The 17041-nt window shown below is 36.5% G+C and overlaps 1 protein-coding gene across 1 annotated transcript in view; it reads right to left on the bottom strand.

The window, feature by feature from the left end:
- Window positions 1-17041, bottom strand: part of AHI1 (Abelson helper integration site 1) — a 163571-nt gene that overhangs the window by 35850 nt on the left and 110680 nt on the right. The window contains exon 22 of the mRNA XM_081094098.1: window positions 1845-2007. Coding sequence (XP_080950224.1) covers window positions 1845-2007 — 163 coding nt within the window. The remainder of the gene's footprint in view (window positions 1-1844; window positions 2008-17041) is intronic.

Genomic DNA, 17041 nt, shown 5'->3' with positions numbered 1-17041 from the left:
ACCATTAACTTCTGTACATATCCACTAATCATCATTACAGTATGCTTCAGAAGTCTCACTTGGGATATAATGGAAGAGAAATTTATTGGATTTTTTACCCACTATAATCAAATATCTATAACCTCTCCAGAATTGGAAGCCTAAGAGGTTATTTCTGCAAACTAATTAGATTATAAAGTTAAAGCACCTAATACCATCCTGCCTGGAAATACATAATCTTTTTACAATGTCAAGTATAAAACAATTATGCTTTCATTTGTATCTGGATTAACAATGAATTGTAATATCTAGTTAAAATGATGGATATACTCCAGAATGACTTTGATTGTATAGGTAGCTCTTGATTTAAAAGGCAGAAGCTGAATTCCAGATATTGACCATGTGAGAAGGAGAGGGAAGAAATCTGGATATTTGAGACAATCTGGAAATTAGAAGTGCAGATTTTTTGGGAGATGACTAGGTATTAACTTGTCCTAAAATTTCTTCCACATTGCCTGATGTTTTTTCTCCATTATGCATCTTCTTTTAAACATAAAACTATACCTGCAATAGAGTTTAAGAGCTATAAGTCATTTACTGCTCAAGGAAAGAGAATTAAAACAATGGCACAGAGGAACTACAGACTTTTGCTGTGTGAGAGAGAAGTGGGTGATTTTTGAGACATTGGGAACTTTTGAGGGGAGGAGTTTGCTGAAAGCAGCAGATAAGCTGAGGAAGGAAGCTGCAATGAGACTGGGAGCCCTTGAGAGACTGGCCAGGGGAGCACTGGGAAATACCAGGGTACAGACAACATGGTAGAAAGTGCCAAAGAGAAAATATTTTATCTGGGCTTACGCCAGCGCCCAATACTCAGGGAAGGAAGGAGTTCTTCCTATGCCATCTCCTTTGCTCTCAAAAATTCAGAACTTAGTTTAGGAATCAATAGTACTTTTGCTCAGCCATTGTTTGAGTTAAATGGGGTTTCATAGACTAGCCTGAAAAGCAGCTATTATCTATAATAATTACTTCTTTGCAGAAGCAAAAGATTGAATAATTATTCAAAACAGAGTAATCTCTAGGCTTCCTATACTACATTTTAAATCATAACTAAATGATCTTAGTATTTTTGGAAAAAAAATTTAGAGATGACAGAGTTCAACTTCCTCACTTTATAGGAGGAAACTGAGGCACATCGATAATAGCTGTGGAGGAGCTAGGATTCGAAATCAGTTTCCCTGACCCCTGAGCATTGTTTTTCCTACCACATGATGAAGTTAACTGCTGATAAAAGGATTCTTCTGAAGAAGCATTACTGTATTTCTCCTCTTCCTTCTAGTCCTTCTTCGCAAGCTCTCTGCTTTCTATTTTCATCTCTCACTTTCAGAAAGTGTATTTAGAATTCTTTCTCCAGCTCCTTTCTTTTCCCTTTCACAAATGCGGGCTTAATTTTCTTGAGAATGAAACAACCTACTGTAGGCAGGTAATAGGTAACAGCAAGGCCTGTGGTATATAAAGTAAAAGAATGGAAATTGGGGGACTAGAGGTTCTTAAAGTCAACTGAGTCACTGTGACAAGAGAAGACCTGACATAATTGTGCTTGAAGGGCATGAAGCAGGTGCAGGGAAAGAGGGCTGAAGAAGAAGGTTATAGGAAGATGGGCAGGTCCCCTGGGATGAATGTAATAGCTTTCTGGTGTACTAGTGCCGTCCCTTTTATTTCTTTTGCATCATGAAAATGAAAAGCAATACCCACTGGTAAACATATGCAAAAGTTACAAAGACAGTAAATTAAAGGGTACAACATGATAAAATCTTGTATATCAGTTATACCATACTAGTAGACCAGGAAGGGAGCATAAAACTTACTTTCACTAGCCACATGATTAGCTGGAAAATAACCTTCCTGTCCCTTTCCTAGGCTGCCATACCACCAGTCTTCATTATCTTTGTAAAACACTCGGATAATGTCTCCGCGATGGATGGTTAGTTCATCTGATCGATTCGCTGTGTAGTCATAAAGAGCCACTACCTAAGAGAGAGATAAGACCACCACAGCTTTATCACAACTGTACCACAGAGAAAACCCCCAACATTCACTTCCTCTTGCAGAAGAGCAGCTGAAACCAAAGCAGTACTTTGGTAAGTCTGAGGCGGTCTCAAGGTTTGCTAATGGGATCAAGGGTGGTGGGAACACAGCAGGAGAAGCAAGATAAAAGACTGTGGGATTGAGAAATGGTTAAGAGCATTCAATACACTAAGATTAGCTTCAAAATAGCAGATGTTAATTTTTTTAAAATAAATTACTTGTGAAGCAAATTAAAAAAAAGGTCACACAACATTCACTTTCTTAGAATTGTTTTATGCTACCTTTAGTTCCCATTCTCTGTGCTAAGCAGATGCATCTGGAAAAAAAAAATCCTTCAGAATGTCAACAATTTTACAAAAAGGAAAGCTCAATGGAACAACCCAATTACATAACTTCATGGTGATGACTTGTATATTATTAACATCTCTTTTTGAGATATATTTCTCTACAAACATATGCTTCTGATATTTTATATCAACAATCTAAATCTTCTGATTGCCTTTTAAAATCTCTGATAAGCTCATTTTCACCAGATAGAAATTTAAGAGGAAAAGCCTTTCTATGAGAATCCTCTTCTCTGTGTTGTTACCATAGTCACTATATTTGATTTTTTTCCCCCCTTTGGAAAAACCCAAATCAAAATGAATGACTACAATGGCATTTACAAATCCCTTATAGCAATTATAAGAAGGAAGCAGACATCAACCCATTTTAGATGTGATACATTGTATAAAGTGGCACACATAATATGAAGAATAAACTACTTCTACTATTTTTCTGTTTAAATGGGTTTTGAAAATTTATAGGTTATACAATAATATAAGCAATAAAAATATTATATAATCCTTGCATTTAGGCACAATACTGACTCACTTGCTTAAGTATTTACTGAATTACTAATGAGCCTGGTACCGTGCTAGTGGCCAAATATACAATGACAAATAAGATAATTTCTGGAAGGAATTACAATTAGGCTTTGCAGAAAAATAAAGTATAATCAACAAAGAGCCAGGTGAAGAGTTCAAAAGTGCATCTCAGGCCCGACTTGCTTGAGTCCAGAAAAGAGAAACCAAAAATAGTTCAATATGATGGGAGCTGGGGAGTAAAGGTAAGAGCCCAGAAAGGTGGGGGAAGTTGAGGCTACAGAAGAAAGAAGTGGCCAGATCACACATGCTGAGAGTTCAGAAGCCTCTTAATACGGGCAACAGGAAGACAGAAGAGTTTTAAGCAGAGGATTCTAGAATAGTTTACAAGACACGCTGCGGTACCCTTAATTTATGATGAAGCATTTGTGAACACATTAACCAGGAGATTTTGTTTTGTTAATCCTCACCCAAAGATATCCCCCCCCCCGCCACATTGATTTTTAGAGAGAGTGGGAGGAGGAGAGACAGAGAGAGAAACATGGATGTGAGAGAGACAGATTGATTGGCTGCCTCCTACACACACCCTAATCAGGGTCAGGGATCAAGCCTGCAACCAAGGTGTGCCCTTGACCAGAATCGAACCCACAACCCTTCAGCCCGTGTAACTACTGAGTCAAAACAGCTAGGGTAACCAGGAGATTTTAATGGGTAAATCTGGAATTAACTATTGTCACTATATTGTATAAGGGCAGTAATGACACTTTAATTCAAATGGTACAAATGCAATTCCTATTGTACTGCTTAGCACAGTCTCTAACTTACAACATATTATGCAGGATATTGTTTAAAGATTACAGATCTTTTATACCTTTTAGTATATTGATGCCCAGTTACTTATGTAAAAGTGGAACTTTTAATTTTTCCCTTTGTTCTTTCTTCTCCAAATCTCTTCTCCTTTATTCTCCTACCTGTGCTATCATAGAAGAGGAAAGCAAATTAAAATGTTTCGAGTGCCAGCCATGTTCTATGTACCATGCTAGTTGCTTATGTAAGTTATCTCACTCAACCTTTATGACAATCCTGGCAGGGTATACATTCCTATTTCAATTTTATAAATGAGAAATTTGATGTACAGAGAAATTTAATTTCTTGCCTAAAGTCAAGTAAACCAGTAAGTTGTAGAATCGGGACTTAAAGTGAGTTTTTTCCAAAACGAAACAAACACATTTATAGGCCTTGTTTATCTAGAATCAAACAGGAGGAAGAAGCAAAAGAGAGGGAAAAATGAGGAACAGGAAATCTTACTCACTCATGAAAGATAAGACATATTTTTGGGTAGCAGTACTTAAGTAGTCAGCTGTGCTGAGAAGATCAACTATCCTCGGTCACCTGCAGGCCCACTGTTTTCCATTCATGATAAAATTCACTATCAGAAAACTGGGGGTTTGTTCCTATTGTTCCTCCACCTGGATTTAGTACACTGAGACAGCACGACTTTGATGACCTTAAGCAAGTAGGAGGTCAACGTATGCTTATTTATCTGGAACCAGAGGTGGCTGCTGGGAAGGAGAGCAGGAGAGATCCAGTTTAGGCAACAGATTCATTCAGGAAGTCCCACATCAGGCTTAAATGCTTGTGTGGCCTACTGACAATCTGGAATTCGTCCAACCAGAGTCAGAAAACTTCTCCTGATTGCCCACCAGGTTCTGTTGAAAAAAGAGACCCTTCAGAGGTACAGGGGTCCAAAAGACCTATGACTCTACAATTCAATTTTCCTATTAAAGTACCCACTGATTATCCTTGTTAAACAATCAAATGCAGCACACTAATTTCGCATGGCCCTTTAATCCTTGGAAATATGTTCCATACTCTGTGTCCCTGCCATGGACTTAACTGTGTGACACTCCTCCCCAAATTCATAAATTGAAGCCGTAGTCCCTAATGTTTCTGTATTAGGAGATAGGACCTTTAAGAAGGTAATTATGATTAAGTGAAGTTATACGGGTGGGGCTCTAATCCAATAGGACTGGTGTCCCTCTAAAAAGAGGAAGAGGTACCAGGACCACACATGCACAGAGGAAAAGGCCACGTGAGAACACAGTGGGAGGCAGTAGTCAGCAAGATGAGGACAGAGGGCTCAGAAGAAACTAACCTTTCAGCCTCTACGACTGGGTCAAACACATTTCTGTTGTTTAAGTCCCCTATTCTATGGCATCTGGTTACAGTAGTCCTGGCACACTAACAGTCCCACAACCCGATGGTGTCAGATGAATCGCTCATTACTAGCACATGTTAGTACTACCAGTGGGCAATGCCACACTCATATCCATTATAGGTTCCCAGCTTACATTACTATGTTCTTCACTATTACAATGCTATCTCCTGGTATAGAAATAAAGTCCTTGTCACCAAACTCCACACCGGCATCCAGGAAGGTGATAATTGGGAGGTTACATCCCCCAAAGGAACTGTCTTGAGAGCATGTCACCATCATACCATTCCTCACATTTAAGTGCAAACCTGCTATACAATGAGGAACCAGTGTGTTTCACATGCCGACAGTCCACATCTGGCAGTGCAGTTATGACCACTCTCACCGCACTGAAGGAAGCCGCGTGGCTCCTAAGAATCTGCTTGTATCTACTGTGTGTCTCATCTGAAGACCGATTAGTCTCTTCTGAGAATCACTGTACACATAGTAAGTTCTTTGCTTATTTTAATTTGGCAGCGGATGCTGCATAAGTCATGTCTCCCCCATCTCCAACTAGATTTTGTTGTTATCTCACTGTTTTAGGGTAACTTAAAGCAACCCGTAAAAAATGTGGGAGACAGCAGACGGAATTGGAACCTCTGGCTTCAGCGTGATCATGCTTCTCTAGCATTACCTCAAGGAAGAGAAAGACTGGGTCTCCACCCTGAGGAAGTCTGCCCCATAGGAAAACAGACCTGCTTGGCCCATGCTGCTTGGTTCTCCCAAGACAACAAGTAAATACTCTCTGCACCGAATCATCATCAAGAAATGTTTTGAGGTGCTGATGACCCAGCAACCGTGCCCTGTCCTTAAATTTCATTTTTGTCCTGCTACCCCTCTGAGACTTTCTGAAACCAAGATCTTCGATCTGTGAATCTTGAAGCCTTCTTACCACCCTTGCTCTTTGGAATCTGGTATCATCATCACCTTTAATCATGCTTGTGTGAGACAACTGTATTTTTTACTAACTGCTTGGTTATTAAAATGACTTAAAAGAAAAAAAAGTTGGGAGACACAACTATTTCTATTTTTTTCTTATTCTGCTAGGTCTTGACCATTCTCTTGATCATTATCTTCTATAACGTACCATTCCTTGCACACAGTAGTCTGGCATTGTAGGTATGACAGAATATCTCTGGCAATATGTTACAGAAATATTTCTGCAATAGAAGCTTATGTGCCCATGTTGGTAATGACAGATTTGGGAAATGAGATGTTCCATAAAACCCACTTGATCAAATTTTGCCCACTCTTCACATATTTGAAACAGAGTTCCTCCTCTTTCTCAAAGCTTGGGCATAATCATGGTGGAAGTGCCATTATTTTAGACATACATTTTTCAGTCTTCATAGTAGTGCTTGCCAGATACTCTTTCTTGGTTTAACCAGTCTGACAGGCTGTTATAAGCCATTTAAGGGAATTCCTCTTGGTAATGAATTACCTTCCGAGAGATTTTTTTCATCGTTACAGTTATCCCTGAAGAATTCTCAATGGTTCTTGAAACTAATCTACTGAAGGAACATTAACCAGTATTGTTCAGCAGATGTTTCTTACATGTTTATCCATAATACAATCCAAAAATCAATATTCATAATGCCCCCAAGCCAGTCAATAAGCTACGTTATGTTGAATAAACTCCTATGTTTGGTACTTTCTCCTCCAGCACTGCTTCAGGTGGCCCATAATGGTTGGGGAACTCCCTGCGGCCAATGCGGCATCCAATCACACCACTTTCCCCCTGCTTTCTCCTTGCTTAAAGTAATTTTAGGCGCTGGCCTCCGGAGCATGGAGAGGATAAATTTCTGTTTTAAGCCACACTGTTTGTGGTAAGTTGTTACAACAACCCTAGAAAACTAATATAAATGAATTTTACTTTGGTGACTGCTGGACTTTCTTGTATTACTTAAAAGAGTGTTGGACTTTTTTTTTGGCATATAGTTACTTGAGATCATTTTGAACCTTTCCAGGTTTGTTTTTAAGTTTTGTGAGAGCAGACTTAGAAAGACTTTCCTCCAGGATTCAATAAAACCCATTTCCAGGGCCGAAACCAGTTTGGCTCAGTGGATAGAGCGTCGGACTGCGGACTGAAAGGTCCCAGGTTCGATTCCGGTCAAGGGCGTGTACCTGGGTTGCGGGCACATCCCCACTGGGAGATGTGCAGGAGGTGGCTGATCGATGTTTCTCTCTCATCGATGTTTCTGACTCTCTGTCTCTCTCCCTTCCTCTCTGTGAAAAATCAATAAAATATATTTAAAACAAAACAAAACAAAACAAAAAAAACCATTTCCAGGATATAAATTATCCTGTTGGTTATTCTACTTGATGTCCCATATATTAGGAGGTTTTTCCATTCTGGCTGTCAGGAATGTGAATTATTCCCATCCTGTTGTGCAGCCTACTACTTTTGAATGGTTCTTCCTTATGGAGTTTTATTCTATGCATATGCAGATCAGCACTCAGCCAAAGACTTGTTAGGTCACCACTTACGGTTATTGGCAGGATTATCAATCAATATAAGGTGAAACATCTTAGTAATTATTCTATGCCAGAAACTTTGCTACAGTTTAATACACATTAACTGAAATGTGTACATTTTTTTGTGTTCATGATAAATGCAATTATAACATTACACTTTTGGCATCCTTTAAGAAAGTATATTAAGGTTCAATATAGAAGTATTTGTTACACTTAACTTTGTTCAATAAAACATTTGTTCTTTTTTATCTCATATATTTACTTCTCAGGTATGGCCCATCTCCTGTGTGCTTGGAGCAACCTTTGGTTTCGTGGTTGGCCCTCTGGGCATACTGGAATAGAAAGCAACTTATATACAAAAACAATTAATTGGAGCAAAAGGAGAAGATATTTCTTTGTGCAGATTACATAAAGACTATGCAGAAATGTGTATGGTCAAGCCAGGCAGTTCCTTTTACAGCATGGTTTGTTACACAGATAGAACATGATGTGATTGGAGTTTTTTAAACTATGAAACCCTTGAGAGATTGTGTACCTTCTGGTTGAGATAAAGTATTTATAATAGATTGTGGCTTCAGATTCTGTTTGCTGCTTCTTGGACATTTAGAAAACACTCCTAATGAATTCTATAGAATTCTGAGGACAGTCCCCGCCCCCCTCCCCTTCAAGTTTTAAATTACTTCATTATTTATAAGAGGTCTGGGTATAACTTGTAGCATTTCGTATGCTAGCCCAGAGAAGTAGACAATTTCCTTACCCAATAATGATGTTTCTCACACAATCAAACAACCGTTTCTACATCTTGGTCCTATTTTTTCCCCTGTGTATTTCTTGAGAGTTAAAATGGTTTTGATAGCATCACCAAATACAGTCTTTAGTCCCTTCTGGGTTAAAGCACAAAACAGCATGCTCCTATCTTGGAAATGTTTCTGTTCTTGTTCCACACATGTAAGTTTTTCTTTCATATCATCCAGTCTTGCTAAAGTTTCAGGGTCACCTCAGAGATCAATCTGAGTTGCTATTAATAAAAGAGTATATTTGGTACATATTCCTTAAATTCTGATACCTACTCCTTTTACATTGAGAAATGAGGCTAGCCTGACCACAGAGAAGCATATAAGGCAGACATCAGTCACTAGATGAGATAAAGATCTCAGATGATTACAGTCTTCCTGTGTGATCATAATTTTCTTGTCCTGCTGTGTCCCAGAGTCCCAGGAGGTACTGCTTGACTCCTAATGGTGATGCTGACTGTGTAGCAGTGGAAGAAGGTGGGCACTTACCCCCCTGAGAAGGCATCATTGGCATAGCTCATGAGTAGCTCGTCTTGCCCACTGCCCTGTGTTGCCAACCACCACACACTAGTCTAGAGGATCACTGCGCATGGCAATGAGACATGCTGCTACCGGACAGCTTCTGGGCATAGTCTCCAGGCATGGTCCCAGCTTCCGCCCCAGCTGTGCCACCCCTTGCCCCTCAGTAATTATTTAACAAGTGAAATAAAATGAGCTTCAAGAAAGTCTTATTTCTCAATAATGTCAATGAAGGAATATTTGGTCTTTACTATTAAAATAGAAAAATAGAGCAAATAAAAAAGTTACTAGAAAAACAAATTTAACAATAAATCCTGAGTTGTACAGAAGAACATTATTAAATATCCCAATTACTCCTCTATTAGTGACGCTGGGACTATAGTTTATCTCGCCAGAGGGATAAACATACAGACCTATTTCTAGCATCATATGATAGAAATATATATAGTCTCTTATGATTATTTCCATGAATACTATGTATGACGACCCTACACATATTTATAAAAAAGAAACCAAGGTCCTGTAATTTTTAGTTGATCTTATCTGAATAATAATAGATTAAGACAATAGAGATAAAGAAAGTAAATAATTGCACAGTTTATTGTCTCTGTACCAGAGAAACTATTTGTTCCTATCCTGCTGCATAATGCCTTAAACACTTCATCAAACAAATATTTGAAAATATTTGATTCCAAATACCTTTTGGAAAAGTAAATACCAAGGTTAATGGAAAGAATACCAAACTAGGAATCAAGATAGTGAGTTTCCAGTTCTGTCTGGGCCTCCAAAACTAAAGTATATCACAGAACACTCAGACTGAATGTCTGTATACTAAGGGAAGTGAAGCATACGGTAATTTGGTAAAAATTAGATCATACCAAGTACTCTAATAACTATCCCAAAAGAATAGCATTCATAAATTTTAAAGGAAATTCAACATTTTAACGTGGTGGATACTAGTGTGCTGTGTTATCTGTAATCATACATGAATCAGAAATGCTAGTTTGATTGCTGCAACACTACATAGGAAAACCTGTAGCAATAATTAAAACAGTAAGGACAAAGCAAAATTCACCATGTGGAAACCCTTCTTTCTTCTTTGACAAATAGGAATGGCCTGACCTCTGGAGTTCACAAATAAGCTGCTCATTTCTATATGGTGATTAATATCAATTAAAGCTTTTCTTACAGAAATCACAATTCACATATGATGTTATAGTGAGTTATTAGTGCTTCACGATGGCTCTACTGTGTATCTTTTTATTGTATATTTCCTTAAAAAAACCAAGACAATGATGCAGATCTTTATAGAGTAGGCTATAAATTTGTTGTTGTTATTAGCAAAGAAAAATGATAGTGTACTTTAATTTTCTTTATTGGGAGGGTTAGTAAACAGAGGATTTTGATCATTGATTTACATTAAAGTGAGGTTTCCAGACCACAAGTGACACATTACCTGGAAACTTGTTAGAAATGCAAATTCTTGGGTCCCATCCCAGACAAACTGAAATCATACAGTCTGAGTTGTAACAAGCTTTCCAGGTGATTCTGATACCTAAAGTTTAGTTAATACTTTACTTCAACATATTTTATAAAACATGTACACTATTTTTTGCATATATTAAGTGATGCAACTGAATGGGTAAGAAACAATTTAAAATATAAAGTCAAATCTTGTAACAAATTGTTACTGGCAAAACTTAAAAGTAAACCCGTTCCTCCTTTCCTATTGGTTTTACTTGCCTTTCTTAGTTTCCCTCTTATCTCACGGAAATGCTGACCTGCTCTAGATTTGAGTAATTTAACATCCACTTTGTCATTTTTTCAATGAGGTCATGTCAAACTGCAACCAGGAGTCATAGTAATCATTTCTTAGGTTTCCCTACAACCTCTTAAGGATTAGCAAAATTTTTAAAATAGAAAAACAAGCAAAATTTAAAAATTAAATGTTTATCTAGAAATAATTATTAGGTATCTATGGTATCTCAGCTACTTTTACAGGCTGGGAAGATAGTAGTGAACAATACAGACAAAAAAATCTCTGCCCTCAGGGAGCTCCCATTTTATTGGATGTTTCATTGTTTTTGGTCTAGAGGCCCTTTTTAAAAAAAGCGATACCTTAAATATTTGTAGTAATTAATCTTTGGTTTCTCTACTTAAAAAAATATGTTTTTATTGATTTTAGAGAGAGAAAAAACATCAATGTGAGAGAGAAACATGGACTGGTTGCCTTCCAAGTATGTGCGGTACACAGGACAATGCTCAACCAACTGAATCACTCTGGCTGGGTTGTTTTTCTACTTTTAAGTTGAAAATGAATAGTAACAGGGTGCACACTAATATTGAATATTAAAATAATTTATAAACAAAAATGAATTCAAGTATTTGCAAATAACATTATTCATAATTTGTAGATACTCAGTTTTAGTAGTTATAAATTTTATACTTCATAGTTTAAAGCAATGATTTATAGAGATTGTGCAGAGAAATATATCCCTTATAATCAATGCATTTATTACTTTATTTACCTATAGATGCTACTTTCCTGGCCAGGTCCTTTCCATAGCCACAAGTGCTGTGAGAGGTAGTAAATATTTTAAAAATATATGCATACATACAAATTTGTAAATATTAAAATACAAATATTGTTAATTAAAGTTGGTTAAGGATATAAACATATGAATACATATATATTAAAAAACAAAAATAAACATATATATATGTATAGATAGATATGTAAGTTATGGAAGGATCTTCAAAGAGAGACCTGAGGTATTGCTACAGAACTACTTTAGAAAAGCCCTTTCTAAACTTGAATAGGTATTTATAGGAACTAAAAAATGTCTAAATGAGTTACAATTTCCATTGTTCTCTTTTAGAGTGAGGTATGGGTCTATATCTCTGTGCTTAAATATATACATAATAGAGATAACAGACTTATTACTTAAAAATAACATGAGGTCTGGAGATAAGTCTTTTGAGAATAAAATTAAATCTCTTTGATGTTAATGGCACTTTCAAGATTTCCTGAAAGAGCACTCCTAATGACATTTTTAAGTGTATTAACAGAATTAATTAAAATTATAAACAATTTCTAAAAACAAATTAACATCTCATTCCTATACTAAATATCTTTAGAGTGTGCTACACATGTGGCACTTCACAAAGATAGTAGGGGAAATAAAGACATGAAGAATATAGTTTTTGACCTAAAGGATATAATTAAGAAAAATATTTTTTTTAAAATATATTTTATTGATTTTTTACAGAGAGGAAGGGAGAGAGATAGAGAGTTAGAAACATCGATGAGAGAGAAACATCAATCAGCTGCCTCCTGCACATCTCCCACTGGGGATGTGCCCGCAACCCAAGTACATGCCCTTGACTAGAATTAAACCTGGGACCTTTCAGTCCGCAGGCCGACGCGCTATCCACTGAGCCAAACCGGTTTCGGCAAGAAAAATATATTGTTTCAAATATTATATGCTTAAAATACTTATTCTTAAAGTTTAGCATGAATTAATACCTTTAGAATTATCTGCTTTGTTTTATGAAATATTTTGTTTAAAAACATCTCATTTAGATATTTTATTCAACCAAGGTTTTAAAATTCACTAGTTCTAAAACAAACATAAATCTTAGTTTGTGTTTTTCTCAGCATCATGTACATCTACTGTTATTATGTCCATACTACCCAAAACAATCTGTAGATACAATGCAATCCCTATTAAAATACCAACAACATATTTCACAGAACTAGAAAAAATACTTCAAAAATTTATATGGAATCAAAAAAGACCCGGAATAGCCATAGCAATCTAGAGAAAAAAGAACAAAGCTGGAAGGATCATAATACCAGATATCAATCTATACTACAAAGCCACTGTAATCAAAATAGCCTAGTACTGGCACAAGTAGAGGCATATAGATCAATGGAACAGAACAGACACTCCAGAAATTGACCCAAGCCATTATGCTCAATTAATATTTGACAAAGGAGGCAATGGAGTAAAGACAGCCTCTTCAAAAAATGGTGTTGGGAAAATTGGACAGGTACATGCAAAAAAAAAATGAAACTAAACCACCAACTTACACCACACACAAGAATAAACTCAAAATGCATAAAATATTTAAACATAAGTCATGAAACCATAAAATTCCTTGAAGAAAATGTAGACAACGTATATTTCGCATAGCAAAATTTTCACTGATACAATGCCTAGGTCAAGAGAAACGAAGGAAAAAAATAAACAAACAGACTGCATAAAAATAAAAAGCTTCTGCACAACAAAAGAAACCATCAACAAAATGAAAAGAGAATTCAATGAATGGGAGAACATATTGGCCAATGATACATTTGATAAGGTGATAATTTCAAAATATATAAGGAACTCATACAATTCAACAAAAGGAAGACAAACGATCCAATTAAAAAATGGGCAAAGGATCTAAATAAACACTTCTCCAAAGAGGACACACAAATGGCGAGGAAGCAGAGAAAAAGAAACTCTGGTACACTGCTGGTGGGAATGCAGACTGGTACAGCCACTATGAAAAACAGTGTGGAGTTTCCTAAAAAAGAAAAGAGAAGAGAAGAGAAGAGAAGAGAAGAGAAGAGAAGAGAAGAGAAGAGAAGAGAAAAATGGAAGAACACTGGTCAAAATAAACTTTTTAAGAACTCTGACAATTAGCCAAAGGTTTATAACAATCCAAGGAGCAATTCAAGAAAAACAGTTAAATTTTGATAAACACAGCAAGCTCTGTGGAGTTAAACTTGCCCTATTCTCATTACCCTCTTGGCAGTTCCATGGTAGCCTTCGAAACCAAGAGACTCACAACTATGGTAACTCTGAAAACCAGCAGGCTAGCAGTCACAGGAGAGGGCAGAACAGGTTCAGAGTGGCCATCTCCAGAGAAGTATACTATATGACCTATGTGGCAACAGCCCCATTCTCAGGACTTGTCTTAAACTGATGTCACTCAGAGCCAGCTGTGTGAACAGCCACATCCCTAGGGCATTTGTCAAAAACAGTTGCAACTTAGGCAGTGATACAAGTTAGGACAAATGAGGGGATGACCAAAATATTAAAAGGCAAATGACATGTATATAGGGTACTCTGAAAAGCTCCAAGACACTCCTGGAAATCTAAAGGGACACGTGTATGTGCAGGACTGTGTGTGTGCCCAGGAAGACCAGAGAAGGCTCTAAAGTCTAAACCTTCACCTCTGGCTGACCTTGACAGTCTGCGTTACCAGTGCGTGAAATCTTTGTAAGGCAGAGTTAGAAACTGCCAATTGAAGCACTGAAAACAAGTCCCAACACACACACAGAGCCCCTTGCAAAAGGTTGCAGGATGTGGTTCCAGGCATTTAAGGAAATCTCTGTCTAGTCATTAGCTGATCACTAAACTAAGTGGACACTCCAGTGGTTGCACAACACAAAAAAATATAGACTTTATACAGAATTACCCCAGAAAATTCACTAACTAAATTAGTAGTAAGAGTAACAACAAAAGTGACAAACCATGGAAGCGTGGGGGTAGAGAATCTGATTTCAAGGTTTGCCACATTATATTATCTCAAATGTCCAGTTAGCAACAAAAATTTACAAGACATAAAAAACAACAACAGTAAAGTATGACCCTACACGGGAATTAAAGAGGTCAATAAAAATTGTCCCTAAGAAAGCCCAGATACTGAATTTATTAGACAAAAATTTTTAAAAGATTTTATATGTTAAAAGACCTAAAGAAAATCATGACTAAAGAATTAAGAGGAAGTATGAGACTACCTTAGCAAACAGAAAATATCAACAGAAAGACAGAAATTCTTTAAAAATATATAAATTATGTAGGTCAAAAGTACAATATTCAACAGAGTGGCTAGCTCAACAGTAGTTCTGAATTGGCAGAGGAAAGAATTAGTGAAGTTTTAGGATAAGCACATTGAGATTATCTAGTCTAAGGAACAGAGAGAGAAAAGAATGAAGAAAAAATGACAGAAGCCAACATCCTTTCCCAATAAACACACTCAACAAAGCAAGAATACAAAGGAACTTCCTAAATCTGATAAAGGCTATACAAAGGATGGTGGATCTTGTTAAATGCTTTCCCTATATCTGTTGAAATTATTTTGTGAGTTTTTGTGCTTAATGCTATTACATGACCAATTTTCATATATTAAATCTTCCCGTCATTCCTGGGACAAATCCTATTTGGTCATGGTGTATAATCTTTTTTACATGTTGTAGATTAGGTTAGCTAGTATTTTACTGATGTTTTATATTAGTATTCATAAGAGATTTTGGTCTGCAGTGTTCTGGTCCAGTTTTGGGATCACAGTAATACTGATTCATAAAAGGACTTGGAAAATGTTCATTTATCTTTTAAATTTTGGAAGAGTTTATAAAAGACTGATGTTTTTCTTCTTTAAAACATTTGGTGCAATTCACCAATGATGCATTGTGTCCTGGGATCTTCTTTGTGGGAAGGTTTTGGATTGCTACTTCAATCACTTTACTCTTACAAGTCTATTCAGATTTCTTTTTTCCTTCTTCAGTAAGTTTTAAGTTGGGTCTTTTTATGAATTTGTTCCTATCATCTAGGCCAGTGGTCGGGAAACTTGTTAGTCAACAGAGCCAAATATCAACAGTACAACGATTGAAATTTCTTTTGAGAGCCAAATTTTTTAAACTTAAACTATATAGGTAGGTACACTGTTATTAACTTAACTAGGGTACTCCTAAAGCTTAGGAAGAGCCACACTCAAGGGGCCAAAGAGCCGCATGTGGCTCGCGAGCCGTAGTTTGCTGACCACGGATAGGCTATTTAACTTGTTAGCATGCAATTGATAACAGCACTCCTTTATCATCCTTTTTATTTTTATTTTTCTAAGGTCAGAAGTGGTATCTCCTTAATCATTCCTGATATTATTAATTTGAGTGTTCCCTATTTCCCTTCATTGGGTCAGTCTAGCTAAGGGTTTGTTAATTTTCTTGATCTTTCAATAATCCAATTTTTGGTTTAATTAATTTTCTCTAATTTGTTTCTATTTGCTATTTCATTTATTTCCATCCTAATTGATCTGCTAACTTTAATTACATTTTTAAAAACAAAAGTTTACTTCTACATTTGATATAAACTCTGAATCCAACAAATACATATATAACAAATATTTAAAAACATATCTAACATATATAATTACATAGTAAAATATAATAATTTGCCAAATTAGGAAATGGGCAAAGGATTTGAATAGATTCTCCAAAGAAGATATACAAATAGCAATTCCAAAGATGCTCACATCATTACTAACTAAGGAAATACAAATACAAATCACCAGATTAACACTCCCTTCCCACTAGGATGACTATAGTAATAACGGACAATAACAAATGCTGATGAGGCTGTGGAGAAACTGAAACCCTCATATCTGGCTGGTGGGATTGTAAAATGGTCCAGAACCACTTCAGAGGACATTTTGACAGTTCTTTAAAATGTTAAGCATACATGTAACATGACATAGCAATTCCAGTACTAAATATTTACCCAAGGGAACTGAAAACATGTCCACATAAAAACCTATATGTGAACGTCTATATAGCATTATTCATAACAGCTAAAAATGAAAGCAACTCAAATGCGCATCAATGGATTAAAGCAGTGGTTCTCAACCTTGGCTGCACATTAGAATCACCTGGGAATCTTTTTAAAATCCTGATTTCTGGGCCTCATCCTCTGGAAATTCTGTTTCTTTGTTATGGGGTAGGGCCACAACATTAGTAACAAACAGAATTTCCGGAGGATGAGGCCCAGAAATCAGGATTTTAAAAAGATTCCCAGGTGATTCTAATGTGTAGCCAAGGTTGAGAACCACTGGATTAAAGGATAAATAAAATGGTCTGTCTACATAATAGACTCTTATTCAGTCATAAAAAGGAATGAAATTTTGATGAGTGCTACAACGTGGAGGAACTTTGAAAACATTATGCTAAGTGAAAAAAGTCAGATAACAAAAGGTCATAAATGGTATGACTGCATTTATATAAAATATCCAGAACAGGCTAGTTCAGG

This window comes from Myotis nattereri (assembly GCF_964212035.1).
Source record: "Myotis nattereri genome assembly, chromosome: 6".
In the NCBI taxonomy this organism is placed as follows: Eukaryota; Metazoa; Chordata; class Mammalia; order Chiroptera; family Vespertilionidae; genus Myotis; species Myotis nattereri.
The sequence above is the reverse complement of the archived record's forward strand: the minus strand, read 5'-3'. Positions and strand labels throughout refer to the sequence as shown.